Below are 18,410 nucleotides of genomic sequence, written 5' to 3' on the forward strand. Positions count from 1 at the left end.
CTCCGTACCATTGTGCTGGTGTCATTCCGGCGCGTGGTTAGATAGAGTGTGGTTCGTAACAGTTTGCCATTCTACTGCAAAAAGTTCGGTTCGTTTGGTGGTACTTTTTCCGTCCAAACAAAATACGTTTGTGTAGCAATAATACATGGAGGTGGTGGTACGTGGTGTTAAAATGTTTCCCACAAAAGCACACCTCAAAAAGCGTGTTTTAATTCTTCAACTTAAATCATCAGCTTTTATGATACTCCCTACTCCCCCTGCACAACGCACAATATTGCACAAAAGCAGCTCGTCATCAATTAACTTTGATAGACTCAAGCATCATTCCGGTAATGTTGAAGGGGTTACAAATTCCGGGCTGAAAATTCGGCGCCCTTTCTGCAAGCAAGCCAAAACCCGAAGCTACTATTTTAAATTGGCTTGGAGAGTAATTTGGAAGCAATTAAAAATTCACTAAACGTTCCGATGAATGGTTCACCACGTGGACCACCCTCTATCACCCTTCCCATTTACCCAGACGGGCACGGTAGTAGTGAGGGCTATAATATTGGAGCTTGATTGAGTGTTATTAATTTCGTACAGCACACGGATGGAGGAAGCAACCCACCCCCCCCAGCATCCTGGCGTACCCCGGAAAGGTTGTCGAAAGATGAAGATAATTTGTATTGAACACAATATTTGCCCCAAAAACTTCCGCTCTTACCGTAACCGGAGGTAGCGGAGGAAAGGTAGAAGAATGTGCTCAAGAGGGTTGCAATATTTTTAAGAGAGATAGAGAGGGATAGAGAGAAAAGAGAGGTTTTTGCCGTATGCACGCACTCACACCAGCACAGGTAGAGAAGGAATTCATTTACGAAAGTTTTCGGTGATTAATAGGGAATTCATTAAACTTATGGTTTGGATGTTTGGAGTGGCGCAAGATGCCTTTAATGAGTAATCGTGACGAGTTTAAGAGGCAAATAGGGGAGCAACGGTGTTTTAAATATACACAGGAGGCAGCTTTATTGGCGGTAATTAAGACTCTTTAAACGATCAATTAAAGAAAAGTTGCTTACTTTACAGTGTTCAAGAAAGAGGTGCTCGGTGAAGATCACCCCTGGAACGATCGCCAAAGAGAATCGACTGTTTACACACTTTGAATCAAAACTTTCCCACGGGGAGCCATTTAATGTAATCGAGATATTTTGTTGTCGCAGAACGTCTGAACGGACAAAACTGGAACGGAAGCCAGGAAAGGAGCAGCGCAATGCTGCAGAGCACGCCAATGCGAGTAGCAGCACCATGCGCAAAACCCATAACCTTATCATTTTATTTCACGTAAAAAACCAACATAAAAATGGAAATAAACACCAATATTCCAGCGGCCAGCGGGCACAATTGTTGTGGACTGTTCCGTCCCCTCCTCACCTCACCCGGGGGGAGTGGTTCGGATGGATTGAATGAATTGGATTAGAGTGTGAAGATTGGAGAGAGCGAGAGAGAGAGAGAGAGAGAGAGAGAGAGAGAGAGAGAGAGAGAGAGAGAAAGGTGCATGTTGGAGCAAAGACGTTAAAAATCACCAACACTCGTTGAACAAATCGGCGACTTTCAATAACGAAACGAAGTCGTCGTCATCGTCGTCGCCGTTGTCGTATCGAAAATTTTATAGCTTTTGCAACATAAATTCCTCAAAGCTCGACGAATGGAAGGGGAAATGGTGATGATGGTGGTGATGGCCGGAAGCAACCGTCAAGGATGCTGCCAATCGTCGTAAAATGGAATTTGTTGAACGTAAAAGGAAAGAGAGCAATTGAGGGATGAGTGGGAGAGAGCAAAAAAAATCACCAAGACACACTGAGAAACAAACCGGACGAAGTAAATCCGGTCACATTCTCTATCGGGTGGTGCTATCGACAAGTGTGTCTCTACCGCCGCTGCCGCCACTGTTTGTGTCGTTTGTCGCACAACCAAACGGCTGCTCTGTGTCCCTTGCTAGCGGGGAGGTAAAAGGGTGCGGCAAGAGAGAACATTAAAAACTTTGTAACATCGTCGCCAGCGTGACGTGATGAAGGCAGCAGCAGCAGCAGCAGTGTGACAAAGAACGAACCCCACCAAGATCCAGTCCCCACGGTCACCACCATTCGGTTTTTGGGAGTTGCTGCCCAAACTGAAACACAAATACCGCCACTTGAATAAGCTTTGTGCCGTGAACACGTGTGTGGGAACGTGAGAAGAATGGCCATTCACGAAACTCTGGCACGGGCATGGCTAGTGTGGGGCTATGGCGCCAGGCCAGGGAAACGACAGAGGTCGGTGGAATAAATTTATGATTTTAAATGTTGCCAAAGAAGAACCGATGATGTAAACCGATGCGACGGAATGGCACTGTTTCTTGTTTAAGCATCTCATTTTGACGTCGGGCTAAGCATAATCTTTGTCATTTTTTGCCATCTTTACGCGTAAATCTTAAACAGAGAGATATCGGGCGTTGGAGACATATTGTACAATGCTTTTGCGGGGGAAAAACAAAAACCATGCTGACAGACGAATACACCACACTTTTCTTTTATGTTCTTTCATATCTGGGGAAAAGGGGTTGGTTTTACTACCCCTCAAACCAACACAAGCCACTATCGAAAGACGAGAGCATTTGGCAGAGCAAGCAATCATCACTCTCATCGTCTCAGTTTTATGCTGATGGTCATCAACGGCTTGGCTGCTTCCGGTGATACCATCATATATGCTCTGGCGGTGCTTTTTTCTGGTGGAAAAGGATTTTTCATTTTTCACTGCCATCACGCAAAATGTGAAACGCACGTTAATAATTTATGATAATTGCTCTCTACCGTGTGGGTTTTGCTATATTACCATACATTTGGGCAGATGATCAGATCGGTGTGCTGCCAGCCAGCCAGCAGGAACTGGTGCACACACCGCTAGATGATCATCGGGCACGGCACTGTCGGCGAGGTAGGCCGGCCGAATAAGATTTGCATTTTTTATTTCGCCACAAAAACAGAAGTTCGAGCTCGGGATGAGTTTTGGAACTGCTTGGCGGTAGCTAGATTGATAAATGGTGCTGAAGGAAAGTTTAGTTGATATAGCAGAAACAAAAAAAAAACAATTATAAAAAATCGTCTAATTGATTCATAGACTTGACGTAAGATTTTTGAAAATACTACATTTATTACAGACAAATATTATTCTCTCCATCGTAAAAATCGCTAAGGACAGCGTGTAATAGCATGTAAAATTGAATGCCAAAGTCATATTAATTCAGTCATACTAAACTAACAAATAACTTGCATAACAGTGGATGGCAGTTAGTTCACTAAATTAGTTAAGAAATTGTTAAATTAAAAAATATGAGAGATTTTGTTATTAAAAATCCCAGGCACTTATGTGACGGAATGTAGATCAAGACTTTCCTCGAAATGAAGGGCAAAAATTATGGTCAATTTTGTTATGCACAGTTCGATTTTGATTATTCATTACATCATTCAAATCAGACAATCGCTAGGTTCAGACCCGAGCCCCAGTTTTCACGTATGATACCGAACGCCTTGCATCGCAAGTCGCCCAAGGCTGAACTGATTATGGTGTCTTTTACGATACTAGCCAGCTGTTTTGTATCGATTTTGACACTTGCCAGCTGAAGTCATGCCAATACTCCTTACAAAACCACACACAAAACTAGCATCAGTATTTTAGCCTGACAGATACGGATATAAAAAACGAGTGTATATTAGGAATAATATACTTATAACTAGTCAATTCGCAGACACAGAATAATTTTCTTTAAATCTCGACAGAGGATGTAAATGTTTAGTGTTGCCATCGTATACCACTGATCGAGACGAGCATCCTCATTTTTTTGTCTAAGTCCGACAAAAGAAAAACACATTTTAGCTTTTAATAAAACATTACACTAAACGTTTAAAAGTGTCTCTTTTTTTCCTAAGTAATACATCTGGGGTGAAAAAGACTGTTACAGATACTGGGGCCCTTCACGATTCCAGTCAGCATTTTTATATGGAGTTTGACAGTTGGAGGCTGAAATCATGTATAAAATCCATACAAAACCACACACAAAACTAGCTTGCAATTTTTAGCCTAGATTATTCTAGCCTCAAAGCTAGAATTAGATTCGAATAACTGCTCGGCAAAAAAATGGCAAAACAAGGTGGTGTTTACATTTATCCCAAGGTGCATTAAAGAGATTTGAATATCACTTTTTGACAGGATGGGTGAAAACTTATGTTCAAGCAAGCTTTCTGGAGGCTTGACGAATACACAAACCACTCTTAAAATCTTCATTCAGAAACAGAAGCCGATAAAAATCAGCCTTCTAAATTCATACACCTTGGGATGAGCCCACCTGTATATTGTACCCACTTGGATAGCTGCTCGAAAACTGCTATACAATGCAAACAGCTGACAGGCTGAAATTTCAGCCTACCAACTTAAAACGGAAAAGGCCCCACTGTTGACTTATTGCAATTAGTCACAGAATGCCAATCCCACAAGTGACCATATCACTACGGTTGATGCGCCTCGTTAAAAACCCAGAAAAATCAACGTATTACTGATTTGATTGGGTCTAGAAATAGTAAACGGTTGTGTATAGACTATTTTATTATTCTGTAGACAGCGTGGCAGGCAGTGGGCGAGGTCCGCATGTGAGGATCGTGGCGCTTGACACTGATGTAAGTCTAAAGTAGGGCAGAAAATATCTTATGACATTTTTACGAGAGATAATAATAATGTAATAATAAATAATCATAAATTAACATAACATTCTTTTAATATGTATGCTCTAAAAAATTCATGTGCTCAATCTCGGATAGCAACAGACATTTTGATTGAAAGCACTGTGGAAAACGGTTTAGCAGAGAGAAATTTTTTAAAGTCATAGATTGTGCATGCTAGTATGCACACAATTTGTCTTCGGTTCTTGCTGCAAGACACCGTGAGGATTCTAAATTATCCAAAGAAACTTAATTTACCTGTCTTATCGTATGCAAATGGACTGTGCGGTGTATAATCGTAACAAAACACGAGCAGCCACATACACATGAAGACACTCTTCTAAGGTGCGTACATATATTCTGCAACCGTTTTCAATCCTACCAGAACGACGCTGTCCCAAACGAAGCGTAAATGTGTAATAGAAAATGATGATTTATTTATGTAGGACCTCCCGTTTGCGTTTCTTTCACCACCCACTATACTAGCTGCTGCTACAAACTTCCTCTGGCGGATGTCTTAACGAGTGGCGGTGGAAAACAAACAGAGTGACAACAGAGATAGCGCAAAGCTCACGGATACGATCCGATTCCTTTTGCGGACGCGTAATCCTCTCCGCCACACAGTGACTGACTGCTGCAAACACAAGAAAACACAGGCACAATTTGTGTGACACAAGCCCACGGTCCAATGGCATATTCAACCGAGCGGTAACCATTCTCCGCTGTGGATGGGGAAGCAACCCGTCAACCCGACACGCATTGCGTTAAACAGCTGCACACGGAGGGTGGTAGCATATTTTGTCTAGCATAATCAACCCGCTACCATTTGAATCTATTTTCCATTTTTCGACGTAAATCTCACCCACATCTCGGGCGAGAGGCACCACCAGCCACAATACGGTTGACGTATTTCGACCGGATGAAGCGGCTGCGGGTTCCTTAGCTGATCGCCTTAACTCGATGGAACGGAAACGGGATGCGATGTGAAGGGTCTATTTTAGGTTTAGAAATAAAAGAAAACCCCCACACAGAAACACACACACACAAGCGCAAACAGATATCTCATTCGACTGGCTGCCAGCCGCGGTTTGGGCAGCCGTGGAAGAGATCAGCGCATCTCTCTATCCCTCTAGTTCGCTTCTCAAAAGCTCATCAGACGGTAGGGGCGCTCGGTTTTCAATTTTTATCTCAAAACGAGAAGCTTTCGCCCATTGTATCTACCGAGCATCGTGCTTCTCTTCCGGTTCACAGCCTGGGTTTGGTGCGGAATGGTAAGGAAGCCCCATAATGCGTTACGATTTTGGATGGTTTCTTTGTGTGATGGGTCGTTTTTTTCTTGCTTTCTTACTACCATTGACTTTGAATCACCCAGATGTGGGAGCAAATTGCACCGGGAATGTATTCTAATGGTGCCTTAAGTATCATTAAACTGAATCAAATGAGAATTTATCGCTTTCGGGTGAAGTAATTCCGCTCACACACACACACATTCAGTCGACCAGCTAGTGAAGGATGGCAATGGGATGGTTGTGTTGGTGACGGTAGGCGGAGGAATAGTACGGCGCGGTAAGGCGTAGGATTGTAAAGTTATTTCCTACACGGGTTACGTTTGCTAGGCAACATGCTGTGGTGGTATTAGGAATAGAAATCTTGTGTCAGGATCGTCATTGTAGCTTAGAGCGCATAGGTGTAAGTATTCTATTTAAACTGTGAGGAATGCGACACATAAGAGTGCAAAACCTTATGTTTAATCAAAAGTTAAGTATTTTGAATCTCTACTTCTCAATTTAGTGAGAATTTAGTGAGAATGCAATGTTTAAAGGTGTAGATTAATGAGAAATTTACCATGAATCAGTTTCACTACTATTGTTCTCGTTTGAAATAAGCTGTTCAAGAGCTTCTAAATTAATGAAACAGAAACTCGTATCACAATACGAAATCTTACAGTAAAATACCACCAACTCACTAAACTCTAGCAAGGATTTGGCTCCTCAATACCAAAATACACTTCAAAGTCTCGCATGCTCACCACATTACATTCACGCAGACAGGTCCGGGAATAATTTTTCAAGAAAACGTTCCACCATTACCTCACAGTCACTGGAGTATAGTTTCAAGTGGAATGGAATTTATCATATGTTAGCGTTTTTTTTGTTCTTCCCTTTTCTTTTACCGCTCATATGGGAATTCCTTCACTACTATCATGCAATTCCACAAATAATACGAGTGTCCATCGGGGACGGCCAGACCACATTCCCTTATGTACCATTCCCCAGCTTTTGCACCGAATAGCCGTCTAACCACCACTTAAATGCACTTGACATGAACGTATTGCTGTCATCGTGTAAAGCGTTGCTAGCCCCAATTGTACTCTATTGTACGCTTTGGCCAAAAAGTTCTGATGGTCAATAACCTCTTCCTTTCGTCGGACTGTTCTACTACAATAGTGCTGCTCCGTTCAAACGGGGTGCTGTGTGTTTGCTATAACTCATTGACCTTTGCGTACGGGACGAAAAGAGCAATAGGGAGCTAAGACTACGAGGGAAAGACACGGGGTTTAAGACACAGCTTAGAAATGCTTTGCTTTGGAATGATAATACTCACGTTATAGTTCTTCTTAGCTAGCAGCACCACAAACGTGCCCGACAATGGGCAGATGCAGCGGGTGATGTTCTCCAGCAGGTTCTCGGTGATGCACAGATCCGTACGCCACGTCGGTTCGAACGTCGCCTTCGAGTCGTAGCTGAAAATATGAGCGTGTGTTGAGAGTTCAAGACGCAAATCGTTAATGGTTGATTCTGTCTGTCTGGCTGTCTGTCTGTCTGTCTTCAGAGAAACGGTCTCAAGGTTCGTAAAGCTATTGCCCCCCACCCTTTTCGCTACAACCACACAAACCCCATACGAGTCGCTGACAGTCGTCATCGAATCGTTGATCATCTAAATTGATTGTACTATATCAGTGAAGCCAAATTCTTGGGCATGGTCGCGTTACTGAGCGGCAAGCATCTAGACAATGGTTAAGAAGGCTCACAATGAAATAGGCTTTATGCGTTCTCGCTTTCTTGATACGATTCTGAATAGAGGCAAGAGGTGGAAAACGCAACTCGAGCTCGATTGTCATTTCTACATAAACGCTCTCCTTCCCTAGATGGGGACTTACGGTGCATTCTGGCAAAGGCAAACAGAGCTTACATAGATGGGAATTATTTCATAATGAAATTTTAATCATCTCCTTCCCCGGGAGCGTTTTCTCGAGCTGGAGCGCGTGGAGGATTATCATTGTTGAAATTTTGCTGTTTTACTGAGGGAAGACAATAGTTGGAAGAGAGAACTAAGACACTTCGAGGAATTAGACACGCAAACAATGAAATTAGCATCTATGGAAAGGAATTGTTCAACGCTTAGATAAATATGGTTGCAAAACAACGAACAAAATTAAATATTACAGTACTGTGTGAAACATTCAACTATTTAAGAAAGCGTGAATCAATTCCTTGATTTTTAAAAGCTTTTTTCTATGAAGAGCTCATTAACAACTTACTTCTTCTTTCTTTGGTACAACAACTGCTGTCGGTCAAGGCCTGCTGCTGCTGCCTGTACCCAACTAGTGAATTGGAGCTTGGCTTTCAGTGACTTATTGTTACCATAGCAGGATAGTCAGTCTTACGTATGGGGGCTTTAACCCATGACGGGCATGTTGTTACGTCGTACGAGTTGACGACTGTACCACCAGACCGGCGCTCAGTAACAACACATTGGACAATATAAAAATCCTCTCTCCTATTTGATTTACAGGGTTTCGAATCATATAATGGACTACTTGATCCACTCGGTGGAATGTTTCAAATGGTTCGGGGATGTATGCAACGTTGCTATGGAGGCAGCGGCGGATCTAACGGTAGGCGGACTAGGCGGTCGCCTGGGGCCCCTCCGATTTAGGGGCCCCCGATTCCCCGTAGATCGCCATTCTATAGTATGCCGTATGGACAGAGTACTAGCGACAAGGGCCCCCGGAAGGATGGGGCCGATGGGGCCCCGAGGTTGGCGAGACATTTGCACCCCCCCCCTCCCGTCAGCAAAAATTTTAGAGTTTGCGACAGATGATTTGCGAAGGATTTGATTTGCGAAGGGGCCCCCGCTGAATCAATTGCACCCCCCCCCCCCCCCCCCCGTCAGCAAAAATTGAAGAGTTTGCGACTGATGATCGAAGGGGCCCCGATGGTTTCAAGTTTACTGTTCAATCACCTAACAGCAACTTTAGTGCCGCTACACCCCCCCCCACAAAATTTACCATTTACAGAGGGCCTCAACTCGTCGTTCCGCCTAGGGCCCCCGATACCCTTGATCCGCCACTGTATGGAGGTTTGCAAGCATATAGGGGAATATGTCAAATGCTTAGGAGAAGTGTGCAAAACAGCTATGGAGTTTTGCATCCAGCTATGGAGCGCTCGGATATAGCGCTGTAGAAATTAATCCTAGAATTTTTTAAAAAGCACCGCGTGATGATTAAAATGTTTGAGGTGATTAAACACATGTTTTTGGTATTGTCAAGCAACATAATAATTTATGTTTAAATTGAATTTGCTATTTAAACAATATTCTTTGTAAAATTCTCTACTCTACTATTTTTTCTTTGCGGCAACATTTTTCCTCATATTTAAACACGCGCAAAAAAAACTGTTTACAACGATCGAACGCCAAACAGCCTAACAATACACGCCTAACCGACGTCAAACAAACGCTTCCTGCAATTTTCAAACAACCCTACTTGGATGTGTTTTTCTTTAATCATCTTGTATGTGAAACGCCTTTTCTCCTTGGGCCTTGGGTGGCCTGCTTCTTTAAAGGCCCGGTAGCGTGTGGTTGCATTGTTTGCGTGGTGCGCAAACAGAAACGCCCGGTATTTTGTACTGGTTTGCGTTCTTGGTATAACCGCAACACATCATCGATAGCAGCTTGAGTTTTGCTACCCTACCCTGGGCTGTTATTGACGATGGTTTTACACCCTTTTGGCCGTCGTTAAGGGTTTCGCTAGACGGTGAAAAAATATTGTTCTATATTGGCTTTGTTGGTCGTAAATCACGCGCTTAGCTTAAGAAAATTGCCAACCAGGTAAATCGTGTTGAAAGGCGCAGTTCAAGGTACGATTTTTAACGTAAGTAAACAACCGATTTTGTTTGGCTGTTGAACTTCTTTGATGAGTTTACCAAAAAAAAACTTAAAAATAATGTGTCAATGATGAAGTACATGTCAAAAATAAAACAATTTACGTAAACGTTAATGGTTCCGCTGGGACGTAGAACCGTACGTGAGGGTTTTTTCGTTTCGCTTGCAACAATTTGTTGTAACCGTTCACGTTGCAATTGATGCACATCTATGACGGTTATGATTTGAAACACTCATTCATTCGCTACGCTTCGTCTCACGTCACGGTTGGGGCTTGGGCATATTGCACAAGTCCATATTGCTTTTCACCCAGCTCAGGGCGAGATTTTTTGGCACTTACCCACACAAGGGTATCCATTCGGTGGTGGGTGAGTTTTCATGCTGAAAAATGATTTCCACGTGGGCAGCCTCGAGCGGCACGTGCAGTGGCTGGTTCGCCTCGCTGCCAGTGCGGTTGGCGTAGTACAACCAGCTTGAGATGATTTTCGATGCCGGGATGTAGTCGATGTCGGTGCCGAAACTGTTTGGGAAGTAAAAAAAAAGAGTGTGCTTGTTAAAAAACGAAGCAGAAAAAGCACGATGGGTTAGCGTTGAAGGATATTTTTAAAGTTTCTCAGAATAATGTCTAGTTTAGTTGCGCACAGGGTTACGGAAAACATGACTATGAGTTGGGTACGTTGACTAGCTGTCCTATTTAGTGGGAGTTTCCGGAATGTGGGAAAAGGATATTGCCTGGGCAACGGATAAAACCCCACGTCGATACGGTTTATGACAATGTCCAGCTGGGCAGTGTGGTGCGCGTGTTTTGCATCCTATCGTCTGACGCTCAGCGAACCATTTGGCACAAATCATGCCAGGATTCGTTTTTTTTATTAAATCGATTTTGTTTTTGGTTTCATATAACAAAGGCTAGTTTTTGTGTTGGAAGTATGGTATGAAACCGTATAAAAGCATGCAATATATGCCGGACAAAGTATAGTGAGTGATAGCAAGTGTATGTTACATACAGGGAAATGATCAAAGACTACATTTGGGTGCTATTCATACCGAAAGTTATAAAAAGCTAAGCTATTATTGGGCCTATAGGCACTTTCAAAAACTGCTTTCCTATCTTTAAAATCACTAATTTCACCGAACAGAAGATAGCAGTCAGTATCCAAATCCGAAACAAAATGCCTATCCAAAACCGTCACCGTTTTTGGAATGATTAAATTATACAAACTGGCTTTGCTGTCCCCCTTGCAGTAAGGTATTTGTGCTAGTTTGCCCCCATACCTGTTTTTGGCGAAATAGAAGCGCGGCAGGAAGCTGGTAAGATTTTTGTACGATATCACCGTCACCAGCACGGTGCCGTTCGCTACGATGTCCTGCAGTGAAGCGGACCGATCCATTTCCATGTACAGCTGGTCGGAGTAGAGTTGATCGCTGGAAAGCCAAAACGGAAGAAACAAAAATAAAAATATCGAAATTTGGTTTCACATTTTTGGAGAATAATCGGATGCATAATCTCACAGTGGGTGAGTGCGATATTGCTCGTTGGGAAATTTATTTTCATTTCTAACTCAGTATTTCAGGTTTGTTTTTGGGTTGTATAGATAACCTTCAAGTGATACCATCGTTTCTCGTGTCTGTGTTGTGGTTTTGTAGTAAAGATGCACCAATGGGTTATTGTAAATACAATAAATTGTGAATAAGCTCAAACAGCACAGATCAAAGCATATTGGAACTGGAAATACTTTAAAAAATATTAGTATGAAGTTTGAAATTGAAACGATCTATCTTGCTCTCTTGGTGATTGATGGATAAGATAAATTGATGAAAACATTGAAATGTAAACATCAAAACCCATTCGTTCTTTATTTCTCTCCTTCTGTTTCCATACTGCCTTTAACCGATCTGAATTTAATAATTAAATGTGCCCTAGAACCACGCATTCACCACCCGGCTCTTACTTACCCGTAAATTTGAAGATTAAATGGCAGCCCCTTGACCGTTTCCGTGTACAGATAGAACGAGTTCAGCTGATGGGTGGCGGTCGTAGAGGCGGCATGCTTTCCGCCCGGCCCAGACACCGGCCCAAGTGCCGCCGACGATGAGGACGAGATTGGGGCCGCCATCGTCGTTTCATGGTTGAGGGCGGCTGCCTGTACCAGATCCTGCAGTTGCTTGATTTGCTGAAATAACAGAAAGAAGAAGAGAGAGAAAAAATACGCCAAAAAGGTGAAAAGCACGCAAAAGCACCGCGGTAGGTGAAATTAGGAAAATTTTCCAATTGACTTCGATTGTGTTGCAAATTGGTGCCTGTCGGGATTGGGCGGTTCTCGTTCGCTGGCACAATCTGGTAGCACGAGGTTGGTGAAATGACTTTCCATCCCCCCCGGCAGGGCCCACACGGGCAAATTGTGCTGCACAGGGCCGCGGGGGAGAGAGAAACACGGTTCAATAAATTTCCCTGATTGATGTTATGATGGTTATGGTTCGATGAGTTTGCCAGTCGGTCAAAGCCATCGAACCGTCGAACCATCAGCGCCAATCTAATCGATCGTTTTACAGAACACAGAGCAGAGGGTTGGGCAGCTGGGACACTGAGCTGGGAGATGCGACACGAACCACATTTTCAACTATTTTTCATTCGAAAGATACGCTTCCGACAAGAAGAAAGCCTTACTGCAATGCACTATGTACTAAAAAATGGGTTCTTTGTAAGTGAGTTGCGTGGAGTTTATTTAATCAATTGGTATCGTTGCTAGTTTCGCGTGTCACCGAGTGATAACGAAAACACCATTTTCCAAACCAAAGCTAGAAATACACAAATTACAAACAAGTAAAAACAAGAATAGCACGCTCTCTAACCCACCTGTTGACTGTTGAGTGATGCTTTATTCTGCATAACGACATCGACGATACGGAGAATGATGTCCGATGCGATTTCCTGCTCGTGCCGGGTTCCGGTCGCTTCGATGTAACTGAATACCTGTGGCGCGTGTGAAATGCGGGGAAATGATAAACGGAACCAACATTTACTATGCACTTCCCTGATCGATTGTGCCATTTGGTGATGGATTTGGAAGCGTGTCGGAGAGTTAGGGTCGGCCGGTCGGAAGGATGAAGCACGTTTGCCTAATGCATCGGATTATACTTCCGCGAATGGTCCTGTGTTTCTAATTTATGGTTTCAATTGTGCTGTGCGGATCAATGTACATTGATAATCAAACACAATTACCATTTAATTATTATCAATATTTCGCCATACCATGCAGGGGAATGATGTAAGCTTTTTACACCTCACAATTGAGAGTGTGATTTTACTCTATTTGGATTTGGTTGATGCGATTATGAACAGCAATTCGTTCAATTAAACACTGCTTCCATTTGCTTTACATTACAAATATTTCAATATTGAGCTACCATAATGTGATTAAAAATCATACAGAATAACATCGCTCGGGAATCGGTTCATAACTCGAAGCAACAAAGTTGAAGCTTGCAAATAACCAGCATAAACAGGAAAACGTTAAGACAATGAACAAAAGCTTCGGGAGGCACTCGCCGGGACGGAAAAAAATTCTGCTACAATCTCCAGAAGACAAAGAAAAAAAGGTCCTCGAAAGTTTGCTACCACTGAACCGCTAGCACTGCGCCTCCGGTTTCCGCAAGCACACTGTCCGCGGACACGAAGCGCAACGACGTGCAATTAAATTTTCCTATAAATTATTCACTCACCATAAAGCTTATGAATATTTAAACCGCGTTTGTAGCACGTTTCATTCCATGGCAGGATGAGCATTTTCACTGTTTTGTTTTTTTTTTTTTGCTTTTTGCGTATACACCAACAACCGAACCGAACTTACTTACGCCCGGTTACTGTACTGCTTCCGGTTAGTCCAGCGTTAACCTTAGCCGGAAAGCTGCTGCTGCTGCTGCTGCAGCTAATGCTCAAAACCTCGAGAGCAGCTACCGGTTTTAGAGTAAAAATTTGGTTACGCCAAATGCCGGGTAACGAAAGTCCCCAAACGGGAAGCGGTTCCTTTCGGTTCCTATTGTATGTTTTGCTTCAATTTCAATTCAACCGTGTACAAACATCCACTTGAGGGAGTTGGAGAGTTGCTCCGTCCGACAATGAGCATGTCCGGTGGCGTCGCCGCACGGCAAACGAAACAAATGCAAACCAGCTGACCCCTTCAGCTGTAGGCGGTAGCAGTGTGTGTGTGTGATTATGGTAAGTTTTTCTTTTCGGCTATGGCGGTTTTTTTGGGACTGCAAAATAAAGGAATGATGGCGAATAATCGTCCACTTTGGATGGTTACGCGCTTGTCCCAGCCCCCGAAACGGCGAGCGGCAACAGTTTGTCGGAATGAATTTCTTCTCGCTTGCTGGATTAGCTACCAACCGTCCTGGAGGAGCAGCTGGGAAATGTTGGTTAAAGTTAAATAAATTAAAGTAATAAGCTTGCACAAGAACAAAGAAAACGTTCGCTCATATCGTGTGTAACACTAATCCCATGATGCGACGGACACAAACCTCGCACAACAGTCGGTGTGTGTTTGTGTATAAATGCGTAAATTTACTAAACTCTAGCCATTCAATGTTGTAGGTCTGTTTAAGTAGAGACTTTCTCGTTGCACCCTCGGAGTGGGGAAATCTTAAAAAATAAAACCAAAAAAGCAACAACGCGAAAGCCCACAAGCAGCTGTCTTCCATGTGGTTGGGAAAGTTCTTTGCATAACTGCAGGCGCTTAGAGCACACTCAGAAGAAAAAAATGGAAAGCTCTTGACAAGCTCGTGATGTATGGTGAGTTTTTGTATCATTTTAATGCTTTCTCTATGCCTCTCTCCCTCTATCTATCTCTTTCGCAGTGTGTACGTTGTACGTTGAGCGTCCTTTTGGAGTCTTTTTTCTTTCTAAGCCACTGCCCACATAGTTCCGTCCTCCTGTCAGTAGGGGCATTTGTTTCTCATAAACAAAAACAATAGGGGGGAAAATTCAGCGTTTAAAACGAAAACAAAAAAAAAACTCAAACGATACACTTACCTCGTGCAGCAAGGCCAACAAAATGCCACCCTCACCGGGCAGGAAGGTGGCGCCGTGGGTTGAGGCAAATTTCAAGCACGACTGCAGCACATTGGACCCATTGGTTTTCTGGTAGCCGTACGTTAGTCCGCGGAACTGTGAGTAGTATGATGTTGCACGTGGTTGGATTTTTTATATAAATCGCGTTTTTTTTGGTGTTGTTGTTGTTGTTGTTGTTGTCGCACGATTTGCAGCAGTAGGTGGACCACGTTCATATCCATTTATCCCGCGAGAAACGATCATCGGGTGGGAGTAGAATGAAACAGTGAAAAAGCACATAGTTTTAGAGTAAATAAAAGTGGTGGCAAGGAAAAAAAAGTGGCACGATGAATAGAGCTAGAAATACAGTGGCTGCTTTTTTACAGTCATACAGAGAACACAACATGGGATAAAGCCTATTGGGCACGGGCACATATTTAAAATTGCTCAGAGTAAAAGCAGCTCGCTTGCAGTCATCACATTCCTGCGTTACATGGCGTTACAATGCAAAGGGAAGGATAAAAAATCAGTTCTTTTTTTTCTTATCGCCACAGTTGGTCCATCAACCGCAGCACATTTGTACGCCTTTGTGGTACGCGCTTTCAATGGGTTTGCACGTTACATGATTTCTATGCGTGCTTGCAAATTGTGGCCATGGAAAAAGTTTCTTCTATGAGGGGGAAAAACCACATATGCGCATCAATCCGATAGGGGGCACACACATATGTTTGAATCGGAAACGACGCTTTGCTAGTTGTGCTAGTTTCCAGTTTCGTGCGATTTGTTTTTTCCAGTTGTAGCCGAGCTACATGCGCAAGAGTTTTGTTCATGATGATGGAAGTTACATATTATACATCCCCAGTCTGTTACCGATATATTGTAGCACACTTTATAGCGAGGAAGCAGATCGCGGTTGACATGGGAAGGAAAATATGCCATTTCAAAGTGCGGTTTGGCTGATAACACGGATGCCTCGCTTCTGACAGGTAATTATCGGAATTAGTGTTGTGCGCCTATGTTTAGCTTTCGCTCCGGGGGAAGGGCGCTGTCATTCTGCAAAGCGATAACTAATGAGATAACGTAAGCGCGGTACATTTAGATCTGTTGTAACAATGCTCTTGTCGGTGCTGGTGCTGTGGAGCTCAACACTGGTGATTGTGGTTTTCCGATCACGGTTATTGCTGTTGTGCCGTTCGATAACGAGTGGCGGAGCATGGAGAAAATAATTCCAAACAATCGGTGATATGTATCATCAATCCGCAACTCATGTTACGGTGGGACCCATTACGCGCATTATGCCGATAGCGATAACATACTTTATATGTTTGGAATTTAATTAGATCTAAACCATCGTGCCTAATCGCCGGTGGCAGCATCTAGATCACAAATGCAAGCAACACACATTACGCGAAAATTACGCACGCTGCAATGATTTTGTGTGTAGACTTGATGTGGTACAGCTGATGAGCATAAAATTGCTCAAAAAAACAGATTGCCTTAAACCCCAATTTGGCATGGTGACATATAAAATGGCAACACGAATCGAGCTTATTTGCTTGCTTGCGTAAGCTAAACTCTTCTCTTGCTTCATTTACTTCGGAAAAGCCCGCAAAAAACTCTACAACTTTCTTAGCCCATAGCACAACATAACACTCATAGCAGTTTATCGTCCTTTGCTATTACATGAGCGGCTCTTGTCGCAAGAAATACGCGTGACAACAACAAAAAAAAGGAAGCAACTCCCATGACAAGGGATGGGGCGAGCGCTACGAACATTGCTAGACCATGTCTCCAATTTCGCTTATCCCTTTTGACGGAATATGGCCGACGAGCGGTGGTTTGTCAGTAAATGCTCGTCGTCTGATACGTCGTCTCGCTCTGGTGGGGGTATTGTTTTGCCGCACCGACTGCCAGCCACGTGATGCCGGCTGCCGGCCGGGGTAGAAAGGGTGATGATGATCGGTATCGGTAGCAGGTCGATTTGTTCTTTTCCGAAAATATGATAATGACATTGATTCGCTTTTGCGGCAGTTCTAACGGTGACGGGAGGGGAGGGGAGTGGTGGGGGGATTATTTGAGAGGTTTGTTGAGTCTTTTGCCTAGGGTCGTTTTATATCCTTTGCCTCACCCAATGTGTTTTTTTGGTGAATGGCGTTGGAAATGATGACACAGCAAACGGAAATTTCGTATCCAAATGTTCGACTTTCGAGCGAATCGAAACGATATTCTGTTGAGGCGAGCAATAGGTTCAGTTTTCGTTGCGGTTGTTTTTGGAATGTGGCTTAGGAGGAGTTTAAAATGGTGCACTTTTTCCCATGTCATAAAAACAAATGACATTGGTTTCGTGAATAAACAAACGATGAAAACAGGAGGAGCTGATGATAAAAAGACTCCCAGAATTGAATTACGTAAAGTAAGGAATATTTAAGGCATGTAGAAAATACACTTAATTTACTTAACAAAAATGAGATGAAAATAAACATTAAATAAATGTTAAAAGTCATTGTTGGTACATTAACAGAAGCTAATTCTAATACAATCCTTCATTTGAATCATTAAAGATCGCACAACGTTCAATTACTCACCTCATTGGTAATCTCGATCACTTCCTCCGGCACGCAGTCGGAGAAATCTGGCACCAACCATTCCGGCCGCCCAAAGTCCCGCTGCTCGCAGATGCGACTCGCCAGCCCTGTCCCCCGTTTTGGACAATCGGCCAGCACGGCCGGACCGCTGGCACTTGCCGGCCAGCTTACTCCGTAATCATCGCTCTGCGGACAGAGCGTAACAGTGCCCGGTTCGACCACCGTTACATGCACACTCCTAGACACGGGAGCGACCGAGTTGGACACGATGCAGGTGAAGACGACCGATTTCTAAAAAGAGAAAGAAAAGAAGTGATTTTGCTCCAGAAGGACCATCATCGGTACGTAAAACGATTCAGCTTACCTGTAGATTGTTCACCTTCAGTATACTCCCGTCCGGGTAGAGATCTTCCCACAGCTCGCCGTTCGGGTCGGATTGAAACAGTGCCCCGTTCTTCGTCCAGCTGTAGCCGACCGTACCGAACCGGCGGTCGGTGTCTTGCGACAGGCAGCGGATCAGCAGTGAATCGCCCCGGAAAAGCGTTACGCTCGGTGGATCAACGCGCAGTTGCGGCACTTCCAGGATCTGGACCTTTGCCGACCGGCACTGCTGGATGCCCATGTCGGAAACCTGCCGTTCAACACCAGTCCACCAACGATGACGACGATGATGCCGATACGATTCGTTGGGCGTGATTGAAAGGAAAATTCGTGGAAATGAAAGACAAAAACGAACGGTTGTGCGGTTAGCGTCAGCGTCAGTGGAGAAGGCTAATGAATAGCGGAACGAACGAGAGGTGGGAAGGATGCAGCAAGGAATCGATTTCCTGTTCATACGAACGCACGAAATGAATGAAAAAACCCCTCTCTAGGGTGAGTTTT

At 43.7% G+C, this 18,410-nt stretch overlaps 1 protein-coding gene across 1 annotated transcript in view; it reads right to left on the bottom strand.

Moving 5' to 3' along the window:
- Window positions 1–18,410, bottom strand: part of LOC120900535 — a 199,733-nt gene that overhangs the window by 51,290 nt on the left and 130,033 nt on the right. Inside the window, exons 11-18 of the mRNA XM_040307647.1 lie at window positions 17,893–18,159; window positions 17,529–17,819; window positions 14,926–15,060; window positions 12,751–12,867; window positions 11,850–12,067; window positions 11,169–11,318; window positions 10,234–10,413; window positions 7,332–7,470 (exon numbers count right to left, since the gene is read on the bottom strand). Coding sequence (XP_040163581.1) covers window positions 7,332–7,470; window positions 10,234–10,413; window positions 11,169–11,318; window positions 11,850–12,067; window positions 12,751–12,867; window positions 14,926–15,060; window positions 17,529–17,819; window positions 17,893–18,159 — 1,497 coding nt within the window. The remainder of the gene's footprint in view (window positions 1–7,331; window positions 7,471–10,233; window positions 10,414–11,168; window positions 11,319–11,849; window positions 12,068–12,750; window positions 12,868–14,925; window positions 15,061–17,528; window positions 17,820–17,892; window positions 18,160–18,410) is intronic.

Source organism: Anopheles arabiensis, chromosome 3 (genome assembly GCF_016920715.1).
Source record: "Anopheles arabiensis isolate DONGOLA chromosome 3, AaraD3, whole genome shotgun sequence".
Taxonomy (NCBI): Eukaryota; Metazoa; Arthropoda; class Insecta; order Diptera; family Culicidae; genus Anopheles; species Anopheles arabiensis.